The sequence below is a fragment of the Cladophialophora yegresii genome (assembly GCF_000585515.1).
Source record: "Cladophialophora yegresii CBS 114405 chromosome Unknown aczIN-supercont1.5, whole genome shotgun sequence".
NCBI classification, from domain to species: Eukaryota; Fungi; Ascomycota; class Eurotiomycetes; order Chaetothyriales; family Herpotrichiellaceae; genus Cladophialophora; species Cladophialophora yegresii.
Window position 1 is genome coordinate 1,415,794 of NW_006913049.1, and position 16,366 is coordinate 1,432,159.

The window sequence follows — 16,366 nt, forward strand, 5'->3', positions numbered from 1 at the left end:
ATGACAATGCATTCTGAGGATGAACACCGCGCAACGTTCTTGAGATGTTTGACTCCGAAATGGGGCTTCAATGCCTCAACCTGGTCCTTTAGCAGAGTGTCTGCAGCGAGCTGAGAGAGATAGCAAGAAATGTAAGATAAGAAAGAAGATTTGTTGAAAAATTGGAAGTGGCCCAAGCATGTCTTGGCGTCCGCGGCGTCTCAAAAGGGACTCCGTAGGCAGGGACCAGCTCGGGAGCATGCCTTATTACATACCTATGAGCCCCTTTCCTCACCGTGGCTTCAGTCTCAACGCACTCTCAATTTACCCCTGGATGTTAGGATTCAATATGCTACATTGTACTACCATTGATATCCCACAGATTCTGCTTGTCATTCGACACAAGTCCGTCAGATCATCTTGCTCTACACAGCTCGATGCACGACGCTCTACCCTCCACTTACCAGCATACGCCACGATGAGATCCCTTCCATGTAGTTCTATCTCCGCGCTCTAAACCGCAAATCCACTTGGTTCCCACGGGCAAAGATACTCGTAAGTGTCTTTTGAGGAGATGAAGGTCGCGAGGCCCTGACTCCGTCAGCACGATGGGCGAAACGAACTCGAGCTGAGATTGAGACCAAGTTGAAGTGGGATTAGGCTTTGAAAGTGGTTGTGGTAGTGACTCCGAGGTAAGGTTGTGGAGATGAGAACCTCTCCTCGCGTGTATGGAGTATGGGGCGAAGCGTCCGGCTTGTGGCGCGTTGAGGTTCGGTTGGGTTCGACTTCACAGGCAGACATGGGCAATACAGTAGTTCTGCCCCGCCAAGCCTGACCAACGTCGGTGTTGACCGATTGAGAATGTCTGGACTGGCCGATCACCGGGTGCCTCCGTGTTTTGCCCGGGGACGGATGCGTCGTAGATACTGTATGATGCTGTTCACTCAGCGCGGAGGAAGCGCAGCCTTGAGACATAGAGCCCTGCGTTGGACAAAGCAAGCGTAAGTCAATCCGTCCTTATTCGGGCACTGTCTCCGATCTTTGGCTGTGGTTAGACGCCGTCCTGCGAACCATCCTCTGTCATGTCGAAGGCCGCATGGCGTAGCGTGCCTGCCAATCCTTGTAATTACCGGAAGGCTCTTCATATCCCGTATATAATGGATGCACTATTAGATGCCTGGAAGTGCTAACGACTTTGTCAACATGCAGCTCCCACACCAGTTGCGACCTGTCTTCACGACGCGTCAAGGTAACCACAGCGCCGCGAGCCCCATAGGCCCCATAGAATTGGATGTTTAAACCTCGACGCCGACATCCTTTCAGTGCCCATCCCTCATCAGGACAGCTCCGGCGATCTATTCGGCCTTCATGGAACGCATCCCATGAATACGTGTCTAGGGAAGAGCTTGACCAGTCCCAGTCACTGCCCGGTCGTCTAGCTCGCTTCATTTCGTATGAGTTCGAATCTCCCAAGAAGCATATTGGATTAAAGTCGAAGTCAAAGCCAAGGACAATCCACCGGAAGTGCTCATGCTCGGCTGAGAAATTTATTGTCACAACACGGCCCCAGCCACAGTCACCAGGTTGCAAAACCGCAGTGCGGCTGCTTGGTGAATACTGTGTGGCGATAACTTCGGCAGATGATGGCAGCCAGCCGGGCGCAATTTTGAAGCCATATATACGGCTCTTGAGGCAGTCTCCGTCCCAAGTTCTATCCAGGGTCTGACGGACGAATAATCGCCGCTCCTCCATCAGCCTGTCATGTGGACGCGGAATGCTGTCTGCGGCACGCCATAGACCTCTTCCTGAAACACTCACCCTCGTATATTGATCATCTTCGTTGAGGCGACGCAGAAAGATGCCCAACGTGCTGGATAGCGACGGATGAATGCGCTCAGCGCAACCAAGGCCTGCGAGATAAGTGTCTGCGGACCAAGGCGTGATCTTGAGTTTGATTGATAAACCACGATTTGTCATCGAGAAAGGTTCACGCCCTCTAATAGACATAATAGATTTGAACCCTCCGCTCTTTGAAAAGCATGTAGGCGCCGGGGCGAGCAAGCCAGAAGTTTCTTTTCCGCCCATGGACCAGGCAAAGATAGAGTGGTCGTCATTGTATTTGATAATCTCCTCTTGGAGTCGAAGAAATGCCCGGTCTCCTTCGCCATAGAGCAGTGGCATGTTGACCCCGAACAAGCCCATCAGACAATACGCGATATCTTCTGCGCGAGTGGTCTCTCGGTCTGCCGCCCATGACATCTTTTGAGCAACGGAATATCGACTGAGATCCCTGGTCTCTAGGGCTGCCGATTCAATACCAGTTGTGCGTGAGATGACGCTTGCCAAAGACTTTTTGTCGCCCAAAAGCTGCCACTGTCGATCGTAGAACATGACTTTCGGCGGGGCAAGTAATTCCTGCAGAGTCCAGCCTCGCGTGAACCACTTGCTCTTAGGGAAGGTTTCCTGCCAAGTATCTTTGTCGACATCGTGGAGATAAACATAGCAGTACTCTGCGCCTTGATACCATCGATACATTGAATTGATCGCTTCGCTGAGTTCGGCGGTGCTCTGTTTGTCTATGCAACACGTGTCAATCCATATGTACTTGAGACCATCACTCTTGGCTTGCTGGAGGCTTCCCCAGAATTTGATATGATTTGAGGTTCGTTCCGAATTCCTGGACTGAATATCCGGGAACAAGATCTCGTCTTTTGTCCAACAATGAGACAGCACCGCGTATCTGGGCTCTGTTTGGGCCAGCGCATCCTCCAGCGAACCTGTATGAGTGTTTATGAGGCGCATGTTGTGCAGAACTCGTCCGAGATTGCAAAGAGGAGGAGCCGGTTCGATCTAGTGTTTGTACTCTTCTCCTCTGACATGTCCTAATCGTTTTGCTAGTTAGTGTTGTGCCGAAAGCAAATACTCAAGACAGCACTGTCGGCAGGCCTGCACGCAACGGGAGACGCGCATCATCCGCGGAAGGGCTCTGGAAAGAGCACTAATACTTCCTAATTATATCTGAAGCGTAGTCCGACAACACCAGCAAAGTAAAGAATAATTCATGATTTCACGATAGCAACCTGCGGCTGACTGAGTGAAGGTCGAGACCAACGTTCCCCGCACGAGATAAGGCTGATTGAGGCTGATTGAGGCTGAGATCCAGGCAGACGTGTACTCCGTATAGAGATCTGTGTCAGACGAACCAGGTACTGCCCGAATCGAGAACCGGTGAGTCGATTGTAACTGGTAACGGATGGTCAAGGTCGATTGGTAGATGTTACAGCTGGCTACCAGGGAGGCTTGACGTGGTTACATATACTGTTCAGATGGCACCAATCCGCGATCCAGAAGAGACAAGAGAGTGACATGAGAAAGCGGGTTTTGCAAGTCCCTGTCTTTTGTAGGGAGGTCGCACTCTAGTCTGCCACGAACGGACTCGGCCAGGCTTCCAAGATGGATATGCACAATGCAAGGCAAAACGCTACGGCAACTGCAGAACCATCCGTGATGCACACAAATTCCCCAGATAACCCTACGGTACAGTCCTAGTGGGCTCGACCGCTCGACTTTCTCAGATCTGACCTGAATCAGAGGGATGTTCGAGGTCGTCCGGAAAGATCATCTCGTACTAGGGCTTCCGCGAGGGAGGGTGTGCGATGTACTCGAGCGGAGCGAGGGTCTTCCTCGTGGAGGCCACGGTACCTTGATAGTACGCACTACTGTAAATCGGAAGTGCGTTACATCGTACCAGGTACCTAGCCTTGTCGCCGACGAGGCTGTCGATGTGGAAGTCACTTGTCTCGTCTTGGCACGCCTCGACGTCATCGGCGGCATGAAAGCTACAACGGGCACACTCATGACTCGTAGTAGGTGTTCCTACACAATGCTCGCACGGACTTGTGCACGACGTCGTTCGTCCAGCTGAATATCACTCACCTCTCGAACTTCGCAAGCGCTGTCTAGCACCCTCTCCACCACAAACCGTGCCTCTCTCCAAAAATTCAGCACGCCCAAAGTAATTACACAATACCCAGGACGCAGCACGGAACCTTACCTACGCAGCTATACTCCGTATTTAAATCGAAAACGATGCCAGACCCCCAGATCCTCTCGATATCGGACCTCTCCACGTCGGAAGCAAAATGGGTGGCCCTCAAGAAAGTTGACTTTGTCGACCAAAAAGGCACGCCTCGCTCCTGGGAGATCGCCGTCCGCAAGACGACCTCCAAATCCGGCGTCGACGCCGTCGCCATGGGGAATATCTTCGTGCACCCGTCGAAACCCCCGGCAACACTGCTCGTCATTCAGTATCGACCTCCCGTGGGGAAGTACACGGTCGAATGGCCCGCCGGGCTGATCGATGAGGACGAGACGCCCGAGGAGGCCGCGATCCGAGAGATGAAAGAGGAGACAGGCTACGAGGGGAGGATTTTGGACTCGAGTCCCGCTGTGGCGAGCGATCCGGGGCTCACGAACGCCACGCTCAAGCTGGTCATGATGGAGGTGCAGTTGAGTGCGGGTGAGGCCGAAGATATCATGCCGGAGCAGAAGCTCGATGACGGGGAGCTGATCGAGCGGGTGATGGTGCCGTTGAGTGAGCTGTATGAGCGCTTGCTGGGCTGGGCGGCGCGGGATGACTTCATGATTGCTGGGAAGTTGTTTTACTTCGCGGCTGGGATGCACTTTGCGAAGAACAGCGGCTATATTTGAAGGTGCACAAAATCAAGGGGAAGCAAGCATTTGACGACTGTTTGATCGACCGATCGACCGATCGACGGAACAACGGACCGGCGACATTAATCCTGCCAGGCTTTATGGCATTCCCGAAAGGCATCCAGGGTTAGCCTCCGAGCAACGCGCGCCGCCATCCAGGTGTGAAGGGCCTGGAAGCGTGGGTTGTCTGCCAAATGACAAGCTCGGTCGCGGCCATACGCAGAGCTGAAGGCCATCATGACCCGTATAACCGGACGTTGTGGGAATTATGTTGCGGCTCTACACGTGGTAGCCGTTTGTCCATAACCACAGGACCGTCCATTGCGGCTACGTTTGGGCACCTAGACACTATTGGAATCTACACAGCGCGTCGGCACTCCGCCACCATGCAATTCAGCATCAACATCGCGATTCCCCTTGTATCCGACTCCAAGCCAGCAACTCCGACGCCCGTGCGGCCTGACTGGCATCTCCAAGGCAGGTCGCATGTCCCTTCTTTGATCTTCTACTCCCTGAAAATGCACATACTACTTCCGTGGAGCAGCACAATCTGCGCCTTGTACGAGGAGCATGGATTTCATGACCGTGTTCACGGTCGCGCTATCCAGTCATGAAGGTATTGGAGGTATGGCCGGTAAAGCCGTGAGCAGGTCATCATCCAATGGCCCCGAGCAAAGCCAACGCATCTGAGACACCCATAAAAATAGTACTGGCAGGCTTTCTCTGATGAAATTTGTCCCGTATTCGATATTGGACAATCCTGTATTGAATTTGTCAGATCATCGGCCTGACCTCCACAGTCCGCGGGATTTTTCATTGATCGCTGTTCAAGCCCTTGCAGGCGGTTCGTGCGCGACGCTTGCCATGTTTCTGTGGAGACCGTACAGAGTCCAAGCCGGTCATATCTCTCGGGCCTTCCTAGACTTCAGGCAACAAGAGTGTTTGGCTCAATATGGTAGTTGCCTCGGTCTTAGTTCCGTAGAACCCGTGACAGCAGAAAGAGCCGTGTCGGGATATACCTCGTGGACACCACATTTGACGCCAGCGAGTCTAGTGAAATTCTTTCCTTCCGCCCTGACGCAAGGCAAGCAAAACCCATGAGTCTTTTCCAGGAGCTCTTTAGCTGTCTCTTTGACCATATAGGCAGAATCTAGCTTGCAGGTATCACAGCGCCAGTCTTCACAACACATCTCACCACCCTTGAGCATTTCGGCAACCTGAATAAGCAATTCGACGGCCGCCTTGACAGGTGTACCAACAAGTGACTTCCCTCCGTTCCCAGACTGGTTCCAGAGTCCGATTGCATGCACGGCGCTAATGTACCTGGCTTGTCTGGGTGACTGAAGCATACAGACATCCGGAATACCAACTTCGGTGCCGTCGGGAAGGGTTATGAATCGGCGAATCTTTGATGGAAGAAACTTGCCTACCAGATCCGTGCATTCGCGCCGGATTGCCTGCAGGCGCGCCATCTGCGCTGCCTTGACTGCGTCGACAAAGCCCTCTGGCAACGTGTCACCAAGTCCTGCCCTAAAGGCCTCTCCAGACTTTGCCATTGAAAGGTACTGTACTGCTGCTTTTGTGGACTCATAGAATACCTCAGGGACGTCAAAGAGATAGGATGCTCGAATGACTGCGGCAATGTCCTCTCCGAATGTTGCGTCGGTTGGCGGCAGCCTCTGAAGCAATTGAGAATGAAACCAACTTGCAGTGGCGCTTTGGCAGCCGTACATGTCACTGAGAGTCGCCACTCTGACGAGGTGTTCAAGATGTACGGGCTGTTGGGCAGCTCTACCGTGATGAATGATCTGGCACAGTGTTGTCATTGCCTCAACATCCTCCACGTCAAGGTCCAGAGTCGGAGGATTCGTCTCGCTCAGCGCGAGCTGACCTTCCTGGAAGTTGCCTTTCAGCATGGCTTTGAAAAAAGGGGACACGAGCGTCATGATGGAGGTAGATATCCGCAGCTGCCTAGCCTTCTCTGGAGTCTCCATCTTGCCGATTTTCAGAAGAAGGTCTCCGTTGGGGTCGAGATTGATGACCGTGTCTGAGGCTGTAGCTGAAGAGTCGGAGGCCATAGCGCAGGTGGTAGAGATGATCTGGAAGGTGTGACAAAATTATGAGACTGGGTTTGAGCTGTTGACGAAAGAAGATCTTTCGGAAGAAGATCTTTGAGAAGAAGGCTTTTTCAGTGGGAAGAATAACAGAAGTGAAGTCAAAGAGTGAAGAAAGGGCAACCAGAGCAGCAGGCAGCCGGTCGCTTGTTGCGACTCTGCCACTGGTAGCTACAGTGAAGTACAAACGGCATTTTGATACACTCCGCAACGACTCAAACAACGGTCTGAAGATATCAAAATCACTCAGCTGTAGGTAGATGCATGGATTCAGGTTAGAGAATGTCAGATTTGCAGCTGGAGATTGATGCGTGCTGAGGGCAGAAGGACTGAGTACCTGGTCGGCAGTACTACGTGCTCAGTTCCTAGCCAATCTCTTGGCACCCTGGGTTCTCAATATCAATGCGTCTTGGCTCTTCGATGACCAACTCCGTAACGACGGGGCGTAGCCGCTTTTTCAGAACATAATATCTATGCAGTACCCCTTTCGACTCTGTCAACCCCCCATCATACCTTTTGTCTTCACATTTTGTACAAAGACTATGAGAGAGATGAGAAGAGATGAGAAGTCATGAGTACGTTTGACGGCCAGGGCGTTGATGAAGTTTGGAGCGATACATTGTGGAGGAAGTGAGAGGGAGTACTCTATGTGAAAAGGTGGGAACACTTTCGAGACACCTTCTATAAACCGGCCTGGCAAATTCTCCGGCGAGTAAGGACAGCAACTGGTCGGGTTCGGCGACAGGAAACAAGCAGTCCAAAACACAAGAGGCGCCAGATGAGCCTCAGAGCAGGATTGACCACGGCTGCGGCTGGCGATTTCTGGACAGATTCAGGCGCGTAGCGGTGGATTCTCAAGCTGCTGGGATCTGTCGCACCATTCACATGCTCAAGTCATTGCTGTATGACCACTTCGTCTGCACCGTACGAAGACTGAGACAGATCTGCCGTATCTGTCGACCACTATGTTGAGGCATTGCGAAACAGCGCATGCCTTGGGGCCTTTCCGATCTTGACTTGAGCCTGTCCTGATTAGATTTTGTGATAATACCGCCCGTGAGGGACCCATGGCAGAAGCGAGAAGTCGAGCCTCGTAACAAGAAGCCTAAGCCCCATGCACCGACATGACCACTGTGAACCCATTCTCCCTTGACGCCGCCACAAAGTTCCATTACTCCCCTACGACCAGATACTTTCCTTCCTCCCCGACTCCAGCTCCTCAAGCTGCTTCCTCAACACATCCGCCCGAAACGACCTGAACGCCTTTTCAATCCGCTCTCTTCGGTCGGGATCCGACGTGATTGTCCTCCTGGCCGACCACGTCCCGGTCAGTAGGCCCGTCTCACCTCCCAGAAACACCCCAGCAATGCTAAAGAACGTGTATGTCATGACATCGCCCAGGCCTGTCGGCTTCAGCAGCGGTGTGATATCCGGGATGGCTTCTTCTCGACCACTCGCGAAGCGGATGTGCGTGGGCTTCTCGGCCGCACGGAAGGCTTGGTACATGGCGTTGCGGTTCGCTCGTATCCGGAAGGCAAAGTACCCGCCCAGTGCCAGGCCAGCCAGGGAGCCGATAAGGGCGTGTGTCGAGGCTTTGGTTGCCGCGCTCTTGACGAGGTCGCGGTCTTCTTCTCGGAGGCTAGGTAAGGCACATACGTGAGCCGGGGGGTCCCTGGAGCAGAGGATAGTAGCGGGACATTCGGATTCTCTCACTCACTCATGCTTGAAGTGCTCCTCTGCGAGCTTTGCTAGTTCCTCGCCCTGCGTTTTCCGCAGCGCCGCGAATGCTTCTGCGGACATGGCGGTAGCGGATCGGGGACTTGTGGCCTAATCGTGGTAAGTTGAATTCTCACTCTGAGGTTCGTCACGCGATATGTGTAGAGAACAGCTGGGATGCAAGTAGCTTTAGTTTTCTGTTGAATCGAAACAATATCATCAGACCACGGCCACGCACAGCTCAATCAGGGCATCAATGAACTGACTGCGTCATCGCAGGAAGCTCTCAATCCGGAAAGCTCGGGACAAGATTACCGAAACGCCGGTGATGATCGCGCATGGCCCAAGCTCCACTGGTCGTGAACTCCTCCGTAGAGGCTACTGCCGTCGCTGTGCCAGCTCTTCGGTACATTGTGCTCACTAAGGTACCAGACACCCAACAACTCATCTACCCAGACAACAGAGCCTACATCGCCACGTCTACACGGGCTGGAGAATGTCCCACTATGAACACAACTTTGACTCCCTTGCTCCCCAAAGGACACATGTCGAAAACCTTATTAGGGAACAAATCAGCCCATTCCTTGACGTATCTCGACGACTTCAACCACTGTCGATCGAAAGCCCGAGCACACGGTAAGTGCGCAAGTGCTTACAGACCAGGGAGGAAAGCTTGACTTTACTGTCCTGTGACACTCTTATGCTTGGCTGGAGTTGACACACCGTGACACTGGCCACTCACGATGGCCACAATTCTGACAGCTGGCGGGGTAAATACATGACGCGCTCACACAGCCTTCTTCTGAGTTCCCGTCTTTGGTGATCTCGTATCTCACTCCGCTACCACATTTGGCGTGAAAGAGCTCCTCCGGTTCGAAATCTGCCTGACGGACGTCCGAGCTGCTTAAAGAGAGAAGCAGTAACTCCTGCTCATTTAGGTATGTGGGATAGACATGCAAAACGTGGTACCGATGCTGAGGGTCGCAGCGAGGCGTGTCCCAGCCGCACAAACTCCCAAGATGGGCCCATTAATTTTGATCCCCGTCATGGTTATCGGGGCGGGCGTCTGCATCGGCATATTCGCAAATTTCTCTGGAAGTGGATCCAAGACCAAAGAAGAGTGGGGCGCATGTATCACTGGGGAAGGAAACGCTCTACACAGGCTGGAAACACGAGAGCAGCATGAGTTCTGGTGTCCTTACTATCCCGACAATCGGCGGCGTAGTTGGTAACGCCCAGAAGGTGGTGGAGTACTCGGAAGCATGCCGTCTTGCGTGCGAGTAGAAACCAGGGAGATTACCGCAGGGCTAGAGGCAAGAAGTCGACTTGCTACAGGATGGGAAAAGGAACGAGTTCGACGCTGGAGAGAGCAGGGAATACACGGCAGAACCAGGAATCATGCTATTGTGTGAGCACGATATCATATCGCAAGGCTCCGATATATCCGGGCTCGTTCAGATGGGGAAATGTCCGATTCCCCAATAGATCCCATCGCTTTGCGGTGTTGCTGCTGTCGAAGTGGACAGAGACGGCGCTTGATCAGCAAGTGTACGGTCCGAATCAACAGTATATGCATCCGCGTTAGGTTTCAGTAGAACAGCGGGTGGTGTGGGCGCGATCATCGTCGTCTGGCCAAATCCTGCCTCTTGGGCTCTGCTGAGTAAGTGCTTGAGGGAGGCAACAAGGAGCTTTACTTCGCGTGATGATTCGGAATCCTTGGACTGGAGCCATACAATGTACGCACTGCTCAGTGCGTGGAAGACCCGGTCGCGCATTCGGTTACTGGCATTGCCCCCATCCTCTGAAGCAGTGGTACCATTACTTCCCCACGCCAGATCGACAAGGGATATTTCTTCGGCAAGTTCCGCACAGAGGATGGCTGTTGCGAACAGGAAGTCCTGGACGAGGAGGATCAAAAACTTCCAGCCGTGACGGCACAGCTGACCACCTACTTGAGTTTCCAGATACAAAACCCATTGATGTTGCAAGATGGTAAGAGCTGCTTCAATGCCGACCTTGCGCGAATAGGTGAATTGCTTGTACTTTCGCCCTGGAGCGATGTACCTGCGATGTAAGGCGATTCGAGCCCTGTAGTAAATGAAAGCGAGGAACGTGCAAGCCATGCTGAAAGAGGGAGCAGGTTGCGAAGCAGCCGGCATCGAGTTCTCCGATTGGTCTTGAGGTTGCCACACGGAGATGATCGATTCATATGTACTCGTAAGGTCGGCGTCTAGTTTGAGAATTTCGGCGTACGAAGCTGCAGACTTGACTGACATTGTCAAGTCACTGATTTTGCCAAAGATTTCGAGCAGTCGATTCTTGGCGACGTGGAATCCGGGGACTGTCTGTGCCGAGTCCGGCCTCGGAGGGGGCAATTCCAGCATATGCTCATAGAGGTCTTCGTCTCCCAGATTTCTGGGTTCGTTGGTGTCGCACAGTGACAGATTGATCATTGAGGGCACGGCAAATTGCATCGACAAATATAGATCCCACCCGACCAGAATTGCCCAGACTCTTCGCCGTGTTTCCGCCTGAAAACACGAAATACCAGGAAAGTTTGAGCCGTCTCTGTGGTAGCCAGCTTTGAAAGCGATTCGAACGAGATTCCCCCACTGTATCAAGGGCCCATCAAGGCCCTGGATTCTTTGGCGACCCAGTGTCTCCATGAAGAGGTATATTAAGAGTGTTTCGACCGCATAAGGCGGCGCGTTAGTGTACTTTCCCAAAGTGAGGCATTGGATGGCCTTTGTGCGGTAAAGTCGAACGAGGTTTCCGGGGTTTGACTCGATAACCTGGAGGCGTCGTGCTTCGTTTGGAGAATATTGTTGATATTGCACTGCGAGACACATGAGACTGAATAGCAGCCCAACCCATATGATAGGAGTTGACGAGGGATCTGCCCAAAATCTCTCGTACTACAATACCATTAGTATAGGGATCACTCGATTATGTGCTGAGAGACTACTTGCCTCTTTGTGAAAGGTAGGTGGATGTACAATCACTATTTTGATCAGCCTCTCCCCAGTCGCCTGAAGGTGCACAAACATACTTGCTTCATTGTTAGTGTTTGTGAAACATACCGCCACCAGGCTGTCTGCGAAGTCTTTGGAAGGAATCGCATTAAGAATATCTTGCCGATCTACCCTTTCAAGGTATCCCGTGAGGGCGGGTTCACCATCATCACCCTCTGCAAACACATCGCCATCCTTATCCGGGACGTCGAAACCGCTATCGAAAGCATTGGCCAACTCGGGAATCTGAACAGTACACTCGGTCAGCTAATGAACCTGAGCATCTAGAGTCAGTGAAGCCGCACGTTTCTCAGGATCGCCATCCAATGGGCACCTCCCACGTAGGTAGTCTGCGACTCGGACAACTCGAGGTAACCAGCTGAGTCGGTAATCAAAGCCGATGCCTCGTAGTTGGCGTCCATGTCATCGCTTTCAGGCGAAGGTCTTGCAGTTTGAGAGCCAGACGCGGCATCCAGCGTAGTAGCCGAGTTCGCCTGCTTCAAGGCGCCCATGAGGATGTCAACCTGTGACTCGAGCTGTCTGACCCGGTCTTTGACGTTCGGTGGAGCATACTGGCTCGGACTGTTCGAGTCTGCTGGTTTGGCAATGTTCGACTCTGGGAATGTGCAGGAGTCGGCCAGTCCACGACGGGAGCAGTTGTGGCAGGGTTGGCATCGGTCGCATTTCAGTCTATATCGCCCAAGGTGAGCCTTTGGTTTCTATTGTACTCAAGCGGTAGCATTCACTTTCGCTTCCGGCAGAGATTGCATGATAGTTGAGGCTTCTCTCTTCGCCGTCTCGCCGCCTTCTCGAGCTCTTCCAGAGACTGGGCCATTTCCTTGCTGTCGATCGCTTACCGGTGCATGAGGGATTCGCTTCGTATCGAGTACGAAGCTGTGCGTGGCTTTCTAGCAAATACCGATGGGAAAATGAACAGGAGTCGAGACCATCGAAGATGTCGGTACCTATTCGACTGTTTCTCGTCCCGTCTGTACCCCGGTCGACTCCACAAAAATACTCACATCTCCGACCCTCCGAGGGACACCATACGAAGAACAGCAGGCTGGCCCAGGCCCAGAGCGGCACTTAATGACGACATGAAGTTTAGCGCGGGTAATGCCAGAAGCAGCATAGCATAGTTGAACTGTAGCAAAACGCTGAGCGATGGCTTGAGTGTCGTGTATTCAAGAATTGACAAGAACGGCAGATCGACCGCCGACAGTTTTCTAGTTTTTCTAATTTTCTGGGCGAGATTTGCAGATCTGCATACGGAGGATCAAGTGAGACTCAGATGTGATTCTCGATACTCTACCGTATTTTTCAGCCTCACTATTTGACTTGCGCTTGTAGCTTCTTCCACAGCTCGCTGCAGCCTTGACTCCATGCAATTGTAGCCCCAGCCGTTGAAGTTGAAGCCGAGGCCTACTACAAAAGACGGTAGGTGTCATGGCCGACAGCCACCTTTATGGCGTGAAGCAGTCCTCCAAGACCAAAGCCAAAGAGATTTCCTCGTCCACGTCCCTCGCATTCTCTACCAATCTCGCGTCACTGATCTCCAGCTCATCCTCTGTCAAAGCCAAAAGTGGCACGGCCCGACCGCGCCCGTCCAAGGACAAGTCCGATATCTTTACTGCTCACAATAAGAATGTCAAGAAGCGGTCTGCGGCCGACCTTGAAGATGGCCAGCAACGCCACCAAACCAAAGCCGACATCGGCTCCGTCGAGGACGCCGAGTTGCGCAGATCCAAAAGGAAGATGGAGGACAAAGTCCGGTTGTACAACGCTATGAAACGTGGTGAATACATCGGGCGGGGTGATCACGATGATCGAGGGCTGGTCGACTTTGACCGCAAATGGGCCGAAACCCAGGCAAGTGGAGGAGCACATAACTCTGACAGCTCCGACTCCGGTGAAGAGGGCGCAGAAGAGGATGACGAAGTTGTGGAATACCTCGACGAGTTTGGTCGATTACGCAAAGGAACAAAAGCCGAAGCCGAACGGGAAGAGAGGAGGAAACGAATACAAGCAAACGCGGCTGAGGAAGAGGAACGGCTTGCCGCAAAGCCCTCTATGCCCGCCAATGTTATCTATGGAGACGCTATCCAACATCAGGCATTCAACCCCGACCGAGTCATTGCCGACCGCATGGCGGAAATTGCGAAGAAGCGGGACAAATCAGCCACTCCCCCTCCCGACGCGCATTACGACGCGACTGCTGAAGTCAGGTCCAAAGGCACTGGCTTCTACAACTTCAGCCAGGATGCAGAAGAGCGGAAGCGGGAAATGGACGCCCTGGAGAAGGAAAGACTCGAAACCGAGCGAATTCGCAAGGAGAGGGAGGACAAGAAAGAACAAAGGCGCAAAGAGATCGAGGAGCGGCGCCGGCTGATCGCTGAACACAGAGCTAAAGCTCAGACCGACAAGTTCTTAAGCGAGTTGGATATCGAGGGAGTCTGAGATGCTCGCAGATTCCGAGCACTTCTTTCTTCAAGTGACAAGTCTGTGATGAGCTACGCCCTCGTCGAACCACCAACAGCCAAGCCTTCCTCCCACATTGCCAGCCAAGACGGCACAGAAAAAGCTTTGTTCTGATGCGGTGTTACCTAATCCTGTGGAAAAGCACAGACCTGTACCCGTACGGAGTATGATCACGGGCGATTGCACCGTATTTTGACTCCGTGCCTGAAGCGAAGGCTACGCTAGGCTAGTCGCGAGCCACAAACCGCCAACCGAAATTTTTGTCTCTCACCCAACTCGACCTGCTTCGCTTATATCGCTTCATCTCGTGTATACGATTGTGGTTAGCCACGCGCGCACCGCATTTGGCCATGCATGCATCTTCTCACATTATGACGACGAGCAACCCGCAACCATGTCAAGTCACATACGGACTACTGTACCTCGAGAAGCCTGCCAAAGAGGGTGCTGGATTCGACATACTGTACTCCGTAGCCAGTAAACTTTGGTGTCTCTCCGCGCAACGCCGCTCTTTGTGTGGCCGCGGTTGAAGATATCCTTGGAATTATGCAGCAACCAGTGTGGGGAGGAAATAATGGGAACGATGATCCACTGCGCCATACGCCCGACCATGCTACCTGTATGTTATGCCCGGAACACGAACAAAGATGTAAATACTCCGTACAGTTTGAATGCAGATACGGTACAGTACCTAGTCTGTGTGATACCGTCCTTGAAGTCTGATTCAGCGAAGAGGACGTGTCGTTCACAGGTCACAATTCGGTTTCCATAGCTGCCATATCCGTGCGTACGTATCTACAGTATCTGTCGAAGCCCAGTTGCCATGACAGCCCAAAAAAAAGCCAGAGACACGGGATACGTACAATGCAAGACACAGACGGAGTACCAATATAACGATCGAATTCATTACTACCTATTACTTGTACTTGTACCGTACACTATATTCTGTACACTGCCCCGTACTCTGTGCTCCCTTGATCTTTGCCTTTTTTTTCTCAAATCCATTCAAAGCCCATAACACTTCGGAAAAAGCATGCAGCATGCAGCGTTCGTGCGATCGCGCGATATGTCAAGCTCAAACCATAAACGCAACACCGGCAACCACGCCGGCAACGACACCCCACGCGACGCTCTGTCTGCTCGCCGCGCCGGTGAAGGTGGCGGGGCTGACGCCCGTGCTTGTGCCTGTGCCGGTGGCGGCGGGCGCGAAGCTCGTGGCAGCGACGGCGGCGGTGGTTGCCGATGGCCATGCCGACGCAGAGGCACCACCTTGGGCCGCACCGCCGTTGGTGCCATTGCCGCTGCCACTGCCGCCGAATCCACCAGATCCAGATCCACCGGACGAGGAACCGCTGCCGTTACCTGAGCTTGAACCTGAACCGTTGCCAGTGCCGCTGCCGCTGCCGCTGCCAGAGCCAGAGGAGCTGGATCCACCCGTCGGAGTGGCTGTAGGCCAAGGCACCAGGCCGATTTCAGGTGTTGGGCCAGCGTTGCCCCCACCAGGAGCAGTGGGTGCCACGGTGGCGAACGTGACCTGCGGGACTGTAACGGTAGCGGTGAATGTGCTGCCGCTCAGGGTCTTCGTGAAGGTCACGGTCGTCACGGGGATGGCGACAGGAGGTGTTGGGGCAGGCGGGGCGATACCGTTGCTCGAGCCCGGAATGTTGGGTCTGGGTCCCCGGCCTGCACCGTTGGTGATGGTTGCCGTCTCTGTGACTGTGCCTGTTGCGGTGACGGTGCTCACTTGGGTCTCAGTGGTTGGGGGCGCAGGCACCAATGTAATGGTTGAGGGCACACCAGTGCAGATGCCAGGGTTCTGGGGCACGAAGTCCGCGCAGATGCCGGCGAGGTAGCTTAGTGCGGCGGTGATCTCATCGTTGGAAGAACCCCACGCGGAGACGCAGGACTGAACACTGGCGATGAATTTGGGGGACGGGCAGAAACATTTGGTGTCCGAGTTGGACTTGCACGAGGGGAGGATGCTCAGCCAGGTGTTCAGGCACGATGGGAGTAGAGGTGGGCACGGCGACGTTGGCTGCGACGGCGGAGGACCGGCTGGTGAAGTTGTAGAGGATGAGGTAGGGGGAGTGACTGGTGGGAGAGTGGCCGTCGACAAGGTCGAGGGAGGAGGACGAGTGCAGTCTTTTTCTTTGCACAATGCATCGGTAGTTGTCTGGCTCGTCGTCGTTCCAGTGCTAGTCTCAACAGGTTTGGTTGTGGTAGTCTGAGGTACCGGAGAAGTTGTAGTGGTAGGGCTATTGGTTGTGACAGGACTGCTTTTGGTTGTAGAGGTGGTGTCGGCCTTGGATGTGGTGGTTGTGGTTTCAACCTTGGGCGTCGTAGTTGTCGTCTCTA

General features: G+C 53.4%; 7 protein-coding genes across 7 annotated transcripts in view; 2 read left to right on the plus strand and 5 right to left on the minus strand.

Moving 5' to 3' along the window:
- Positions 1-1,059: 1,059 nt before the first annotated feature.
- A1O7_07236 (uncharacterized protein) lies at positions 1,060-2,781 on the minus strand (the record flags this gene model as incomplete). The annotated part of the gene is made up of 1 exon (XM_007761236.1): positions 1,060-2,781. One exon carries the CDS (start codon positions 2,779-2,781, stop codon positions 1,060-1,062), a length of 1,722 nt encoding a protein of 573 aa, XP_007759426.1.
- Positions 2,782-4,068: 1,287 nt separating this feature from the next.
- A1O7_07237 (uncharacterized protein) lies at positions 4,069-4,689 on the plus strand (the record flags this gene model as incomplete). Its single annotated transcript, XM_007761237.1, has 1 exon — positions 4,069-4,689. The coding sequence occupies one exon, from the start codon at positions 4,069-4,071 to the stop codon at positions 4,687-4,689; it is 621 nt and encodes a 206-aa protein (XP_007759427.1).
- A 950-nt stretch (positions 4,690-5,639) lies between these two features.
- On the minus strand, positions 5,640-6,770 carry A1O7_07238 (uncharacterized protein; the record flags this gene model as incomplete). The annotated part of the gene is made up of 1 exon (XM_007761238.1): positions 5,640-6,770. One exon carries the CDS (start codon positions 6,768-6,770, stop codon positions 5,640-5,642), a length of 1,131 nt encoding a protein of 376 aa, XP_007759428.1.
- A 1,215-nt stretch (positions 6,771-7,985) lies between these two features.
- On the minus strand, positions 7,986-8,606 carry A1O7_07239 (uncharacterized protein; the record flags this gene model as incomplete). The annotated part of the gene is made up of 2 exons (XM_007761239.1): positions 7,986-8,445; positions 8,524-8,606. 2 exons carry the CDS (start codon positions 8,604-8,606, stop codon positions 7,986-7,988), a joined length of 543 nt encoding a protein of 180 aa, XP_007759429.1.
- A 1,370-nt stretch (positions 8,607-9,976) lies between these two features.
- A1O7_07240 (uncharacterized protein) lies at positions 9,977-12,208 on the minus strand (the record flags this gene model as incomplete). The annotated part of the gene is made up of 4 exons (XM_007761240.1): positions 9,977-11,437; positions 11,525-11,779; positions 11,839-12,057; positions 12,107-12,208. The coding sequence occupies 4 exons, from the start codon at positions 12,206-12,208 to the stop codon at positions 9,977-9,979; spliced, it is 2,037 nt and encodes a 678-aa protein (XP_007759430.1).
- A 771-nt stretch (positions 12,209-12,979) lies between these two features.
- On the plus strand, positions 12,980-13,990 carry A1O7_07241 (uncharacterized protein; the record flags this gene model as incomplete). Its single annotated transcript, XM_007761241.1, has 1 exon — positions 12,980-13,990. The coding sequence occupies one exon, from the start codon at positions 12,980-12,982 to the stop codon at positions 13,988-13,990; it is 1,011 nt and encodes a 336-aa protein (XP_007759431.1).
- A 1,096-nt stretch (positions 13,991-15,086) lies between these two features.
- A1O7_07242 (uncharacterized protein) overlaps positions 15,087-16,366 on the minus strand; it is a gene marked incomplete at both ends in the record, with an annotated part of 2,443 nt that continues 1,163 nt past the window's right edge. Inside the window, one exon of the mRNA XM_007761242.1 lies at positions 15,087-16,361. Coding sequence (XP_007759432.1) covers positions 15,087-16,361 — 1,275 coding nt within the window. The remainder of the gene's footprint in view (positions 16,362-16,366) is intronic.